Genomic DNA, 14,696 nt, shown 5'->3' with positions numbered 1-14,696 from the left:
GTCAACATGGCAGTGCAGAACAACATGGACTAGGGCAAGAGCTTACTCAGAGGCATGCTTTTCCTCACCCATGATACTTTAGATGCTCCCTCTGTCTGAGTTCCATGGAATGGGGCTCCATTGCAGATCCAGAGCTAGGAAGCAAGGTATCAAGGGAACAGATTCTCTGCACAGTGAGATTCCTGACAGACTTTAGAGATATCTGATCTGGTATCTAATGCTACACATATGCTGCAGGCAGTTGCTATACATATATCCAAGTACAGTAGTACTTAAAATATGCTCCAGGCATAATTAATTCCTGCAAGGTCTCATTCTTTAGAGTTACTGAGATGGCAGATAATAGCTGCATGATAATGGGCATAGGCAGATGTAGGGAAGGCATGGGTCATCAGCAATGACAAGAAGTCCATGTGTAATCCAGGGCATCCACTAGTTTGGCAATATGAATCCCTGGCACTTTCTATGTAAGATAAGAATAAAGCTTTCTCCCTGATGGGGCAGGCAGTCTGATCTGGATGTCTCAGTTTCCTATTCTCTATGGGAGGGTTTTGCCCCATAAGACCAAATTTGGCCCATAAATCAAGAAGCTTGTTATACACAAACCAGGAGATTAATCCTGCATTCCTTGTGTGCCTGAAACTCCCTTGATTTCAAGCAATGCAGGATCAGGCCCTCATGGTAAACTGCAACCATTAAAATCCTTTATATGAATTAGATACAACTCAGAGGGTTGTTCTATAAATATATATCAGCTATGGTTTACAATGTCAAAATATTAAAATACATAGGAAAAAATAACCCCAAACAACCCATTAGACACTTAGGTATAATCACACACATCCTATAATGTAAATGTTTTGAGTTTCAACTCCCTCTAATTGTTTGACGCAGATATATTTTACTTTATTTTGGAGACAGCATTGAATAAGTAGATACTGGCCGACACCATCTGCCTTTTAGTGTTGCTGCCCATTAACTATTCAATAATTCCTTTTTCTGAAAATCTGTCTGTTTTGTATATAAATGCCAGTCTGGTTCTGAATATAAACCAGATGGGGAAAGTGCCTTTTTGTTCAATTTCTGTTACGTTGTCTTTGAATTAAGAATTGAAGAGCACTTTAAAAATGAATTGAAAAGCTGTAGCTTCTGTATCCTGTAGCTGCTATTTTGTAAGTTCTTCCAGCAACCCATTCATAGTGCTCCATGGCAGAGACCTGGCCAGCCACAATATATCATTTTTCTTCTCTATTAAATGATGCAAGCACATCAGTGTCAGAAAGCTAGGCTAAAGGTAGATTGTTAAACCTTCTATACAGATTTTACCTTCTATCACCAGCTTTTAAAGGACACATGTAATAGTAGCTTGTAAATTTTTAAAGCAATCTCTGTAGACATACTGTATAGATTTATTAGTGTAAGCATGTAAGCACCTGTACACACACATAATTATGATCCTACCAAATTCACAGTTCATTTTGGCCAATTTCATGGTCACAGAACCATTAATTCTAAATTTCATTATTTCAGCTATTTAAATTTGAAATATCACAGTGGTCTAATTGTAGGAGTCCTGATCCAAAAAGAAGTTGTGGGGGGCTTTCAGGGTTATTGTATGGAGGGTTGCACTACTGCTATCCTTACTTCTGTGGTGCTGCTTGTGGCAGTGCCACCTTAAGAGCTGGGTAGCTAGAAAGCCACAGTTGCTGGCTGGGATCTCGGTTCAGAAAGCAGAGTCGTCACCAGCAGCACAGAAGAAAGAACGGCATGGCCACCCCTACTTCTATGCTGCTGCCTGCAGAGCTGAGCCCTCAGTCAGCAGCCATAACTCTCCAGCCACCCAGCTCTGAAGGCAGCAGTGCAGATGTAAGGATGGCACAGTATGATATTACCATTCTTCTGCACTGCTGCTGGCAGGTCACTGCTTTCAGAGATGGGGATTAAGCCAACAGCCACTGCTCGGCTCTAAAGTCATCACAGAAGTAAGGGGGTCATAATATGACCCCCTTAAAATAACCTTGTGACCCCCCTGCAACTATCTTTTGGGTCAGGACCCCCTCTTCGAGAAACTCTGCTTTCCCCCCATGATACCAGTATAGTATAAGATAAAAGCACACACAAATGACCAGATGTCACAGGGAGAGACATTGCCATGAATCTGGTAGGGCCCTACACATAATATATATGTGGGCCATTTGTGAAAGTCACATGCATACTTTTTCTATATGTAGATCTCAGATTTATTTAAGTGATCTGTTTGTAAGCTCCAAATACTATCAAATATCACTACTGCTCTAATAAATGTGTCTGAAATCTTGTGCCACCTAGTTTTAACTGATTAACTGGGCATCCTTTTATGGCTATTTTATACAGTAAAAATAGTTACCCATTTCCACAATGTGATGAATAGTAACAATGCATGAAAATCAGTGAGGTCTACCTGAGTAATGTCCATTCCAGAGTCACAGCTCAGTGGCTGTGTTGATGTGAGACCATTTGAACCTATTACTGTTGTTATCACACCACTTTCATCAATTTTCCGAATCATGGTGCCATCGACAAAGTAAATGAATCCATACTTATCCACAGTGATACCTGTTGGCAAAGAGTAAAAAAAGCATTAATACTGGTACTATATGAAAATATTTCCTCATTTGTGTTAATTCCTTAGAATACAGTAATCAGATTTTGACAAAGTAAACTTTAATTTCCATAAAATATAATTTGTATTTCAGATTTCAGCCTTCCTTAAACAAACTCACCAAAGGGTTCCCATCCAGAGCTCTGAGTGTCCTTGATATATTATAACACAGAGAAGAATATAATGGTACATCTACACGGCAAACTTATTTCGGAATAAGCTATTAAGGAAGAAATACTCCAAAATAGCTTATTTTGGAATAGTGCGTCTACATGTCCGCCCATAGAAATAACACGGAGCTATTTTGAAATAGAGAGTCCACACTCATTGGATACTTAATCGCATTTAAAGCCACCTGGAAGCACTTCAGGCAGGGCAATAGGACAGCAGTTAGCCTCAGGCAGCAGCTCGAGGAAGTATCTGAGGTTTGAGCTTAAAGGGACCCCCTTGTACAGCCATGTCTCAGGTTCCTCTCTTTTACCTACCTACTTGAGGGACAGAATAACCCATTCCTTTGCCTGCTTTTGTTGCCCTTGTGGACATCTCAGCTCGCTAAACAGTGAGCACTAGACAGCGCTTGTCTGTCGTGCTGCAGGTCCTGCAGCAGTTTCTGCAAGCTGCCTTCCTGGCCCTGCAGGAACGCAAACCCAAGTTCATTAGGGAGAACCTCCCCATCTCTCTGCGGGAACAACTCATGCAGCTGGACCCCACCATGCACTGCTACATCTGGAGCATGGACACTGGATAGTTATGGAGTGGTGGGACGATCAGCAGCGGCTCCAGGATTTCTATATATAGAAAGACACCTTTCTGGAGCTGTCTGAGTGGCTTGCCCCTGCCCTCAAGGTGACAGGACACCCACATGTGCCCATCATCCCCCTTAAGGAGTGGGTAGCCATTGCCATTTTGAAGCTCGCTATGCCAGACAGCTGCCGATCCATCAGGAAACAGTTCGGCATGGGGAGATTGATCGTTGGTGCCCTAGTCATGCAGGTTATCGCTCTTGGTTATTGTCCCAGGAGGGTGGTCAAGTGCTGGAAAGGGGTACCCTAGGAAAAGTGGGGATTGCTTTGTTGGTGGAAACCCCCTGCCCAGGAGGTTTTTCAGTTCTGTGTTCACAAAGCCCTGTCAGGGATGGGGTAAGTAGGTGATTGCTCCTGGTGTGTGTGGGGGAGGGACCTCCGGCAACCCTGTGATTCTCTTATTTCCTTCTACAGGTGGTGAGGGCCATCAATACTATGCTGCATAGGGTCATCAACCTAGTGACATGGACCCCATCGTTGCCATCTTTGTCAATATGGGGTTCCCCAATTGCAGGGGGTGGGGAGGCTACTGATGGCACTCACATCCTCATCTGTGCCCCCAACTACTGGGCATTTGTATACATTAACTGGAAGGGGTACTTTTCAATGGTTCTGCAGGCCGTTACGACCACCATGCCTGGTTCACGGACATCTATGTTGGGTGGTTGAGGAAGGCGTGCAAGGCCTGCATCTTCAGCAACCCCAGTGTCTTCCAGAAGCTGCATGCCGACATTTTTTTCTCCGACCGCACCATCAGAGTCAGGGATGTGGACAAGCTGACGTACACTGCAGGGGATATGACCTACTCTCTGTTGCCCTGGCTAATGAAACCCTACAATGGACACCTTGACCACACCAAGGAATACTTTAATGCCAAGCTCAGCAGGGTCCGCATGGTGGTGGAGAGCGCCTTGGGGCATCTGACGGTGTGGTTCCGTTGCCTCCTCACCTGGCTGGACATCAGGGAGCCAAACATCTCCCAAGTGGTGGTCGTCTGCTGTGTTCATCACAATTTTTGTGAAAGGAAGGAGGAGGGAGATGTTCCTGCCAGGGTGGGGTGGGAGGGCAGAGGCTGACTGGCTCGGCAGGACCTTTGAGCAGCTGCACACAGCAGGCTCAACAAGGGGCTGTGCACATCCAGGAGGCCCTAAGGGAGAGTTTTTGACAGGGACCCCAGTGATACTCTCCACTGGGTCTCTCCACTAAGGGCCTTTGCATTGCCCCTCTGTGCCTTTCTTCCCACAACCCTTCCTTCCTCCCTCCCCTGCAGAGACAATAAACCACACTTTTTGTTTTAGAGAAAATAAACTTTGTTTTTTTATTTGGGGGTAGAAGTAACTAGGGAGGGACTGGGGAAAGAAACTGGGAGGGGGGGGAAAGAGAGGCCCAGGGCTGAGGCTCGGCGTGGTGCCTGGCTCCGGTGGTCCCACTGCCTCGGGTGCAGGGAACCTCGGTGGCCATGGAGGGTAAGGGGGAGAAGTAGGAAGGGCAGGGGCAGGAAAAGGAGTGGCAGCAAGAGCAGGCACCATGCCAGCAATGAGTGCTAGTACAACTGCGCAGATAGTGCAGCCCTGATTCAGCATTTCCATCCAGGTGTCTCTCCGCAGCTGGATTTCCTCCTGCAGCCTCCGGTCCAGGGCGTGCTGCAGGAATCTCAATGCAGAAATGTGCTCCAGCTGGAATTTTTCTTGGGTTCTCCTGCGTTGGTGGGTCACTCAGGGTCAGGAGGCTGCCATGGGTGGTGTTGAAAACCCCTCTCTTGCAGCTGGTCTGGCTGTGGAGAATAGAAAGGTCAGTCATCCTTAGAGACACTGTGCCTAAAGCCTTGGCCTCATCTGGGAGTCAAGACCGAAAGGTCTTGAGTCAGATGAAGGTGATGTGCTTGGAGCAAGGCCCTCTGTGGCCTAGACAGTGGCCCTTTCCTTGAGGGGCCCAGATATCCAGGGGGGAGCCTCAGTACCTCTGTGTCCCAGGGACAAGCAGGCATGGGAAGGTGCCAGCCAAACTGGGAACCTGAGAGCAGGACAGGGGGACATGGGGAGGCTGGGCTTCCCTCCATGCTGCACACACACCAGGTCCAGCAGTGGTGGTGTCCCATGAAGAGAGGACTTGTATCCCTGGCCACCAGAGAAGTAGGGACAGGGTGTTGGGGGGGGGCAGATATATGGCAGGGCGATCGGGGCGGCCACCCCTGGCCCCGCGCTTTAAAAAGCCCTGCGCGTGCGCTGTGGCAAAGGGGGGCCCCGCAAGATTATACTGCCCTGGGCCCCGCAAAACGGTCAACTGCCCCTGGGGAAGGGGGGAGATGTTTGTGAGTGGCAGATACTCCTGCACCTCACTATGCTGTCCCCAGGGGCGGCTGCTGCACTGATCATGTGGTCATGCCTCTGTGCCATGTGCAACACTCCTGTGTGTGTGTGTGTGTGTGTGTGTGTGTATCTCCATGTCTCCAACCTCCTTCTAGTGGTGGCTTGTGGTGGGAAAGTGTCCCACCCCAGCATCAGGAGTATGGCAGGCCTCCCCTGATCCTGATGCACAAGGGTCCTCTGGTGCATGCAACCATATGAACAGGTTGCTGAGCAATCCCCAGACCAAGAAGGGTGAGTGAGGAGCATGACCCAACCCCTGGCTGCCCACCACCTCCACTTGTTCATGGGTGTAGGGAAAGAAATGGCACTCACCTGATGGGCCTTTCCTGGCCTCTGTCGAAACCTCGGAGACATCCAGAGAGGGGGGTACCAGCTCCAGGGTGAGCACGAGGCCCTGGCTTGCAGGCATAGAGACGGTGCTGGCCTCATCTGGCTCCTCCTCCTCCTCCTCAGTGTCTCTGCCCCCTGTGGGCAATGATGGGCTTCTCTAGACCTGAGTCCACTACAGGTGTCGGGAGAGGCAGGGACTGACCTGCCACCCAGGATGTGGTAGACATGAGAGTAATATTGGCAGGTCTGTCGTGCCGTACCTAAGTGGGAGCAATGCTCCCTAGCTCTGGCAAAAGTGAGGTTTACGTGGCTTTTCGACAAATGGGGGGGGGGAGTTCGCTGAAAAAGCCACATCTAAACTACTTTCACTTTCGAAAGCGTGATTGGAAGAAGATATGCAAATCCTCAGAATTTGCATATCCTCTTTCGACTGTTCCCTGTAGTCTAGATAAGCCCTTAGAATTTCCAACATGGCAAGAAATATAAGCTGTTTTAACTGAAAATGATAAAGCTCTCACAAAAAGTACTTTTAGACATATCAGATTTGGGAAATCCCTTTTTCCTGAAAAATCTCTTTTTTTTTTGTTATAAACAATTTCACACCTTACTTTTTAACCTTACCATAATTTTACAGCATCTACTCTAAAGATTTAAGATATTTTTAACACTAAATTTATTTTATGCTACCTGGGAAGGAAAATCTGAAGACTTGAACAGAGAAGTTAGGCTATAGCTTACATGCCTCATGATTTTGTACCCTGAATTTAGCAAGATTCAAAGCTGTTTGGGTGGGAATCCACTAAGGGACTTAGATGTTGCATTGCCAAGAGTCATAGCATCTAACTTTTAGGTGCTTAAAATGTCACAAAAAGAACACTGTATCCACAAAGATGTGTTAGGTGTTTAGGGACATACCACACCAATACCAATCCTGGAACTTTCTCTTGCAACAAGCCCCGTTGCCAACTTTGTCCGCATATTACTCTGGTGATACCATCACTGGACCTAACCATGTCAGTTACAAGATCAAGAACACATATTCCTGTTCATTCAGAAATATAATTTATGCCATCATGTGCCAACAGTGTCCTTCTGCTATGTATATTGGACAAACTTCTCAGACACTTCGCCAAAGAATCAATGCCCACAAATCAGACATCAGACACCTTCACAAAGATAAACCAGTTTCTTTTCATTTCAACCAACCTGAGCAGAGTCTTAACGACCTTACAAAATGTATCTTACTTCAAAGAGACTTTAACACCAGACTACAAAGGGAAACCCCAGAATTGTCATTCATGCTTAAATTTGACACTTTACAAATGGGCCTTCACAAAGATGCTAATTACCTTACCCATTACAAAGATAACTTCCCCAATTATCACCCCAATATCATTATCTCATAGATACTAGCCCTCCCCCTTATTCCCCCTCTGTTCTAAATCTGATTTGTCAGTTTTATAATGTGTTCACTTTTTTTCATTTTTTTCATTGTATTCCTTTGGTATATATGGTCATGCCAATTCTCTTCTAGAATTTGATCTGAGGAAGTGAGTCTGGCCCATGAAAGCTCATCACCTAATAAACCATCTTGTTAGTCTTTAAAGTGCTGCATAGTCCTTTCTTTTATACACTGAATGGGAAGAGATGGGCATATAAGTAGGCTACCCACAAGGCCAGAATACTGGATTGTGAAGTTGTTCCACTTTAATTAACAGAATAAAAATATTAATTGTTTCAGCGAAAGAATGAGAACCCTAACCACTGGCTTTAAGGTTATAAGGGAGGGCCTCCTTTTGCACATTGAGTCAGGTGAAGCATGCCTACCAGATTGGTTCCTGTGTGTGATTAAGGCAAATAATGGCTGGCGTTTGGGCAGGGCACCCAGAGTGAGGCAGTAGTGTGCCCGTCCAGAGAAGGAACATAGTTCCCTACAGAACTTTTACTGCAAACTCTTTATCACTGAATTTAAATGCCTACGGGGTTCATCTCAATGGGAATTTGGTGTATCAGAAGACTCTTAACACCAGGATTTTGGCATCTATGTCCTTTGTGGATTCAAGCTTGAGGGCCTACACTGAAGATGGGAGGGGAGTCCATGGTGCCAATGACATAAGTATTTAGCCCCTATAAACTTTTTTTTTTAAACTAATATTGCATAAGAAGGATATTCAAATGCTGGTAGGTAGAGCATCTTTTCACCAGCTACCTGGCCACCTTTGCTGCGGTCACTGAAGACAATAAATCTGGGACATCACAAGTGTTCTTTTTTTTTTGAGTCACTTTTTAAAAGAGTCTAAACAGAACTAAACATTAGGGGTTTTTTTTAAAGGAAAACTGACTTGAGTGTAAAATTGAATTGAGTTCAGATTTGGGCCCCTTATATGCTTTGGGCCACCAAAGGCTGTAATTAAAGCAACCCCCAGGCTTGTTTGAGTGAATTCACCCTGATACAGTGGACACTAAAAAATCTATGCACCACTTAGGCCCATGTAAGCCTTCAAAATGCAGATGATGTAAATACTGTCCTTTCCATGGATCGTCACCTTGTAATGGTAGAGAGGCTTTCATGTTCCAATGATCCCCGAGAGTGATGCTGCCTGGAGTCATATACTCCCTTAGGGTCACCCACAGCAGAATGGTCAAAGGTGAAGTCCCAGACAAAGTGTGATCTATGAAGTCCTCAATGGCAGAGCAGACAGAGGATAACAGCACAATGGTGGTGAAACTGTTGTGTAATGCCACAGCATTGCACCTCCTTCAAGGAGTTGTGAAGAAAGATGTAGGCTGCAGCAGACAGAGGATTTCCAGTTGTCATGGTGTCTATGCCATTGGTTAGACTCTAGCTGTCAAAGATGGTGTGGTGTCAGGAAGATTTTCGTTGTGGGTACAACCAACTTCTTCAGATGACAAAAGTAGGTTGTACCCACAAAAGCTCATGATACCATCTACATTTTTGTTAGTCTCTAAGGTGCTGCAGAACTATTCACTATTAAGTTTTTTTCAGCTAAGAATAAGATTTCCACCACATTTCTCATGAACTTCAGTATGCTGATGACAATGCAGTTTTTGCCCACTTCTGAAAAAGATCTTCAAACTATCCTGAATGAGTTTTCTGATGCTTATGTATGTTTTGGTGTCACCCTCAACATTAAGAAGACCAAAGTGCTCCATCAGCCCTCTCCAAGGCTATGTCTACACTGTGGGGGTGTGTCTAAACTACATGGCTCCGTCGATGGAGCCATGTAGATTAGGCTGATCAGCAAAGGCTTCCTTGTCGACAGTGGTGCGTCCAGACTGCCCCGATCTGCCGACAAACAGCTGGTTATCAGCTGGTCGTCAGAGCACTGCAGCCATTTAAATTTAAATGAAGCCGCGATTATTTAAATCGCGGCTTCATTTCCCTTTGCTGATCAGCCTAATCTACATGGCTCCATCGACAGAGCCATGTAGTTTAGACACACCCTGGGTTTTTTGTAGAAGATAAAAAGCCCCATGTCTATGGGGCCATTTGTCAGGAAAAAACCCTTTTTTGCAAGATCCCTTATTCCTAAAAAAAATGAGGTTTACAGGATCTTGCGAAAAAGGGGGTTTTCCCAACAAATGGCCCTGTCCACACAGGGCTTTTAATCGCCAAAACCTCTTCCGTAAGAAGGACTGGAAGAAGATGTGCAAATGAGCACGCCATTTGCATATCCTGTCCGCAAAAACCCCACAATGTAGACATAACCCAAACGAGGTACCATATGCTCCATCAATTAAAATCAACAGAGAAACACTGGAGAACATTGATCATTTTCTCTACGTTGGAAGTTATTTTTCATCCAAGGCAGATATTGATGTAGAAATCCAACATCATTTGAGTAGTGAAGCCTTTACTTATTTATGGCACAGGGTTTTTGAAGATCACAACATTCTACCAGACTCAAACTTCTTGTCTATCAAGCTGTCATTCTCCCAACACTATTATATGGGTCTGAAACCCAGACAACCTACAGACATCACTTGAAAGTCTTTGAGAGTTATCACTAATGCTGCCCCTGCAAGATCTTGAAGATCAAATGGGAAGACAAGCACTCTAAGGGTACGTCTAAACTACATGCCTCCGTCGACGGCTTCATTGCGGCTTCATTTAAATTTACATGGCTGCCGTGCTGAGCTGACAAACAGCTGATTAGCTGTTTGTCAGCTCAGCACGCTAGTCTGGATGCTCCCCTGCCGACATAAAAGCCCTTTATCGACCTCCCCAGTAAACATCCTACGAGGCATAATGGGGAGGTTGATAAAGGGCTTTCAGGTCAGTGCGGGAGCGTCCATACTAGTGCGATGAAACGACAAACAGCTGATCAGCTGTTTGTCGGCTCAGCGCGACAGCCATGTAAATTTAAATGAAGCTGCGATTATTTAAATCGTGGCTTCATTTCCCTTTGCTGATCTGTCTAATCTACATGCCTTCGTCGACGGAGGCATGTAGTTTAGACACACCCTAACATTAGTGTTCTGGAAGAGGCAAAGTCCACCAGTTTCGAGACAATGTTCATCCATCAGGATTGTTCAGATGCCAGACCACTGCCTCCCAAAACAGGTCCTGTTTTTCCAGCTGAAAGAAAGATACTGTAACATGAGAGGACAATGGAAGTGTTATAAGGACTGGCTTTAGGATAACTTAAAGAAGTGCAAAATTGAAGTTGACACTTAGGAGACACTCATCCAGGATCACTCAAAATGGAGACAAGTCCTATGCAATGGCTCCCTGCATTTTGAATTTGCTCACTGGCATGCTGAGGAGGAGAAGAGGCGCAGGAGGAAGGGGAGACTGGCTTTAGTCATGGTCAACAACCTCCTGCTGTACCTGAAAACACCTGTCCTCAGTGTAATAGAACTTGTGGTTCAAGGATTGGCCTTATCAGCCAATAACTCCCATCGAAGATGATCCATAACTCCCATGGAAGATGATCATACTTGGCAACAAGAGATCGCCCATGATCATAGCTCTTGTGCTGAATCTCACCTCGACTGAATATTACCATCTGAGTTATAACAATCCAGGGAATTTGGGCCTTGCTATTACCATAGTATCATTAGCATCAGCATCAGGGTGAAGATAGACACATAATTTATTCAGCCTATGGATTTTTTTTAGATATTGAACAAAATGGAAAGGCCACTATAGTATGAGCCATGCTGCCCAAGGCTGTGTCCAGACTCAGGGTTTTTTTCGGGAAAAGTAGCCTTTTCCCGAAAAAACTTCCCCTGTGTCCAGACTCAAGCCGTGTTCTTTCGAAATAATTTCGAAAGAACGCGGCTTTTCTTTCGATGGCGGTAAACCTCGTTTCACAAGGAAGAACGCCTTCTTTCGAAAGTTCCTCTTTCGAAAGAAGGCGTTCTTCAATGTAAATAGGGCTTCCTCGAAAGAGAGCATCCAGACTCGCTGGGTGCTCTCTTTCGAAACAGCGGATTGCTCTTTTGAAAGATCCGCCTGCAGTCTAGACGTGATCTTTCGAAAGAGGCTCTTTCGAAAGATGCTTTCGAAAGAGCCTCTTTCGAAAGAAGCCTGCAGTCTAGACATAGCCCAAGCTAAACAGCCGTAGGTTTTACAATCTCTTATAAAAAAGAAAAAAATCTGGTCACAATTCAAGTATGTTTCCTGTGGGAGTACATGCCAACCTTTTAAAAACAAAGGCAGGATATGCAAAGTAAATTGCAAAATCTCTTTTGATATATAACAATAAGCTGCAACTTTCCCCATCCCATCTCACTCAGTCTGGATGTTAATTTCTATATAACATAATAATTAGCGTGTAAATTTGACAGCCTTTCTCCACATACCGTTCTCAAGAGACTATAGATGCAAACAAACAAAAAATTACACATTGATAAGTTTCGATCTTTGGTAGCAAATTGATAACAGTTTTTGATTGGGGTTTTCAACCAAAATTCACTAAAACTCATAATCATCTGTTCAGAGGGTTTGCTCCTCCAAAACTTAGTTTTGCAATGGCTAAACCAATTCTGAAGATAGATTCCATGGGCAGAGAGAGGACATAGAAATTTATTTTGATTCCACTCCATGATCAGGGCCAACAGAACAGTTTTAGGGCAGGAAATCTCAAATAAATGAACTTCTCCCCTTTCATTCCTGTGACTGTTGTCATAATGGGCATCTGCCTAGAGAGAGAGGCAAACTGGAGTAGGAATACCTAACCAATAAAAATCACATAAAACGGTAGTTTAGGGAGTTTGGGCAGTATCAGAGGGAGGCTGTGCTGTGTAATTGGTTTTGGTTTTTTACATGAGTGAGAAGGAACTGGTGAAGGGTGTGTCTAGTCAGTCGTGTCCCTGACCCCAGCATTTACTAGGGAGATTATCCCATTGATATTCTTTCCATAAGGCACCCATGATTCTTTTATTTAAAAAATACATACAACACTGTAACTGCCCAAGGGCCAGATAGAATGAGGGCTAGAGGTGTATTACATGCAGGCATTTTTACATGTCCTCAGGGATGATTCTGCACGCTGGAAGGTTTTTTTCTTTAGTCCTTATCTATGTTCCATTGCAGAGCTACCAGTTGTGAGATTTGGGATATTTGCCTCCTGCAGATAATCAAGTGCAAGGAACTGCCTCTGGGGAGTTAGGGAGGTGTTGCACCTGTGTACCTTCTTGATCTACTTTCTGGATGCTCAAGAGTCTTGGATTGTGACCTTTGCAGGATAAATTGTGCAGCTTCATAATATGATAGAAGGATATGCTGGATAATTACCTCATCTGGGTTGGACAGCTCTAAGCAGGCTCCATGCCATGGATAATACAATGCCAGTAGGACAGGTGCATTTTCAGTGCTATTTTTCTATGTGAACAGATGGCTGTATCGGCTATGTGGTATCCATTAGATAACAGTCCAAAATTATACAGCAAAGAATAGAGCTTGTGAACTGTGTAGCTGAGAGCGGATTTCAAATATGGTCTGAATAAGAAAATCACAGAAGCATAAATGTTGGGAATACAGTCATATATAATTGTCAACAGAAATGTGGTCCCTGCATGGAATGAGTGGATATAGCATAGATGTGGACCACATCTCCCACTCCTCACTCATACTATGTGAATTCCTACTAGTACTGAAAAAGTTACTCCATTGGTTATCTCTCCAGTTACACCACTGTACACACTTCAGTGATGGAAAAACTTAAACAAGCTCAGTCTAGCAGCACCTTAAAGGCTAACAAAACATGTAGATGGTATCATGAGCTTTTGTGGGTTGCACCCACAAAAACTCATGATACCATCTACATGTTTTGTTAGTCTTTAAGGTGCTGCTAGGCTATTTTTTTTTTAATTTTTCCAGCTACAGACTAAGGGTATGTCTACACTACCCCGCTAGTTCGAACTAGCGGGGGTAATGTAGTCATCCGCAGTTGCAAATGAAGCCCGGGATTTGAATTTCCCGGGCTTCATTTGCATGAAGCCGGCCGGCGCCATTTTTAAATGACGGCTAGTTCGGACCCCGTGCCGCGCGGCTACACGCGGCACGGAGTAGCTAGTTCGGATTAGGCTTCCTAATCCACGTGGAACGAGGCATACAGTTAGTTCAGATTAGGAAGCCTAATCCGAACTAGCTACTCCGTGCCGCGTGTAGCCGCGCGGCACGGGGTCCGAACTAGCCGTCATTTAAAAATGGCGCCGGCCGGCTTCATGCAAATGAAGCCCAGGAAATTCAAATCCCAGGCTTCGTTTGCAGCTGCGGATGACTACATTACCTCCGCTAGTTCGAATTAGCGGGGTAGTGTAGACATACCCTCCGTTATCCCTCTGACTCTTTAGTGATGGTACAGTGAGCATCTTGAAATGAGGCTATTCACTTGTTTTCCCTCAAGGATAAAACAATTGGCCCAGGGAGTCTTTAGAAATGGATTCAGAGTATACTGCTCCATCAGCCTAGAATACAGTAACATGTAAAATAGAAGGCATTAGTGGAGGATGGTAACTTTGGGTACATTTGTTAAAATCAACATGCCAGATCCTCAGATGGTATGAACTGATGCACAAATGTGGACTTCCATGCAGGTACATGTAGACCAGTCAGGGGGCAGGTTTCCGCCCACCAGGGCATCAGTGGGCGGCCATTCCTCCTAACTACAGTACATGAATTTATGCCAGAAAAAGATCTAATTCAAGATCTAGGCAAGAATATTGAGATGGAAAAAGTGACTACTGAATATTAGAGGAAAGTGTCTTTCTATTTGATACATGGGAAACATTGTTTTAATTGATATTACGCCTACTGAGGTCAAAACTACATCACACACAAATCCTTACCATGTAAATCAGATCTACCATCACAGGTGAAGTCCAATTTGCAGACTTGATATTTCTGGTATCATATGAACATTTTCATTCTTGAATCCCTGTGCATTCTTATCTGAACTAATCCATATTTATTTTGTATGTTCCTCCCTAACAGCAACCTAGCTAAGTCTTTCAAGTATCTGCTTCATTTTCAACAGATGTGTAGTATAATTGACAATACATATAATGTACTTTGTCCAGGTT

At 44.6% G+C, this 14,696-nt stretch overlaps 1 protein-coding gene across 5 annotated transcripts in view; it reads right to left on the bottom strand.

Moving 5' to 3' along the window:
- Positions 1-14,696, bottom strand: part of TENM1 (teneurin transmembrane protein 1) — a 1,699,828-nt gene that overhangs the window by 78,773 nt on the left and 1,606,359 nt on the right. For all 5 annotated transcript variants that reach the window (XM_075940969.1, XM_075940972.1, XM_075940971.1 and 2 more), the window contains one exon: positions 2,441-2,595. In XM_075940969.1, the coding sequence (XP_075797084.1) occupies positions 2,441-2,595 (155 nt within the window). The remainder of the gene's footprint in view (positions 1-2,440; positions 2,596-14,696) is intronic.

This window comes from Pelodiscus sinensis, chromosome 13, assembly GCF_049634645.1.
Source record: "Pelodiscus sinensis isolate JC-2024 chromosome 13, ASM4963464v1, whole genome shotgun sequence".
NCBI lineage: Eukaryota > Metazoa > Chordata > Testudines > Trionychidae > Pelodiscus > Pelodiscus sinensis.
The sequence above is the reverse complement of the archived record's forward strand: the minus strand, read 5'-3'. Positions and strand labels throughout refer to the sequence as shown.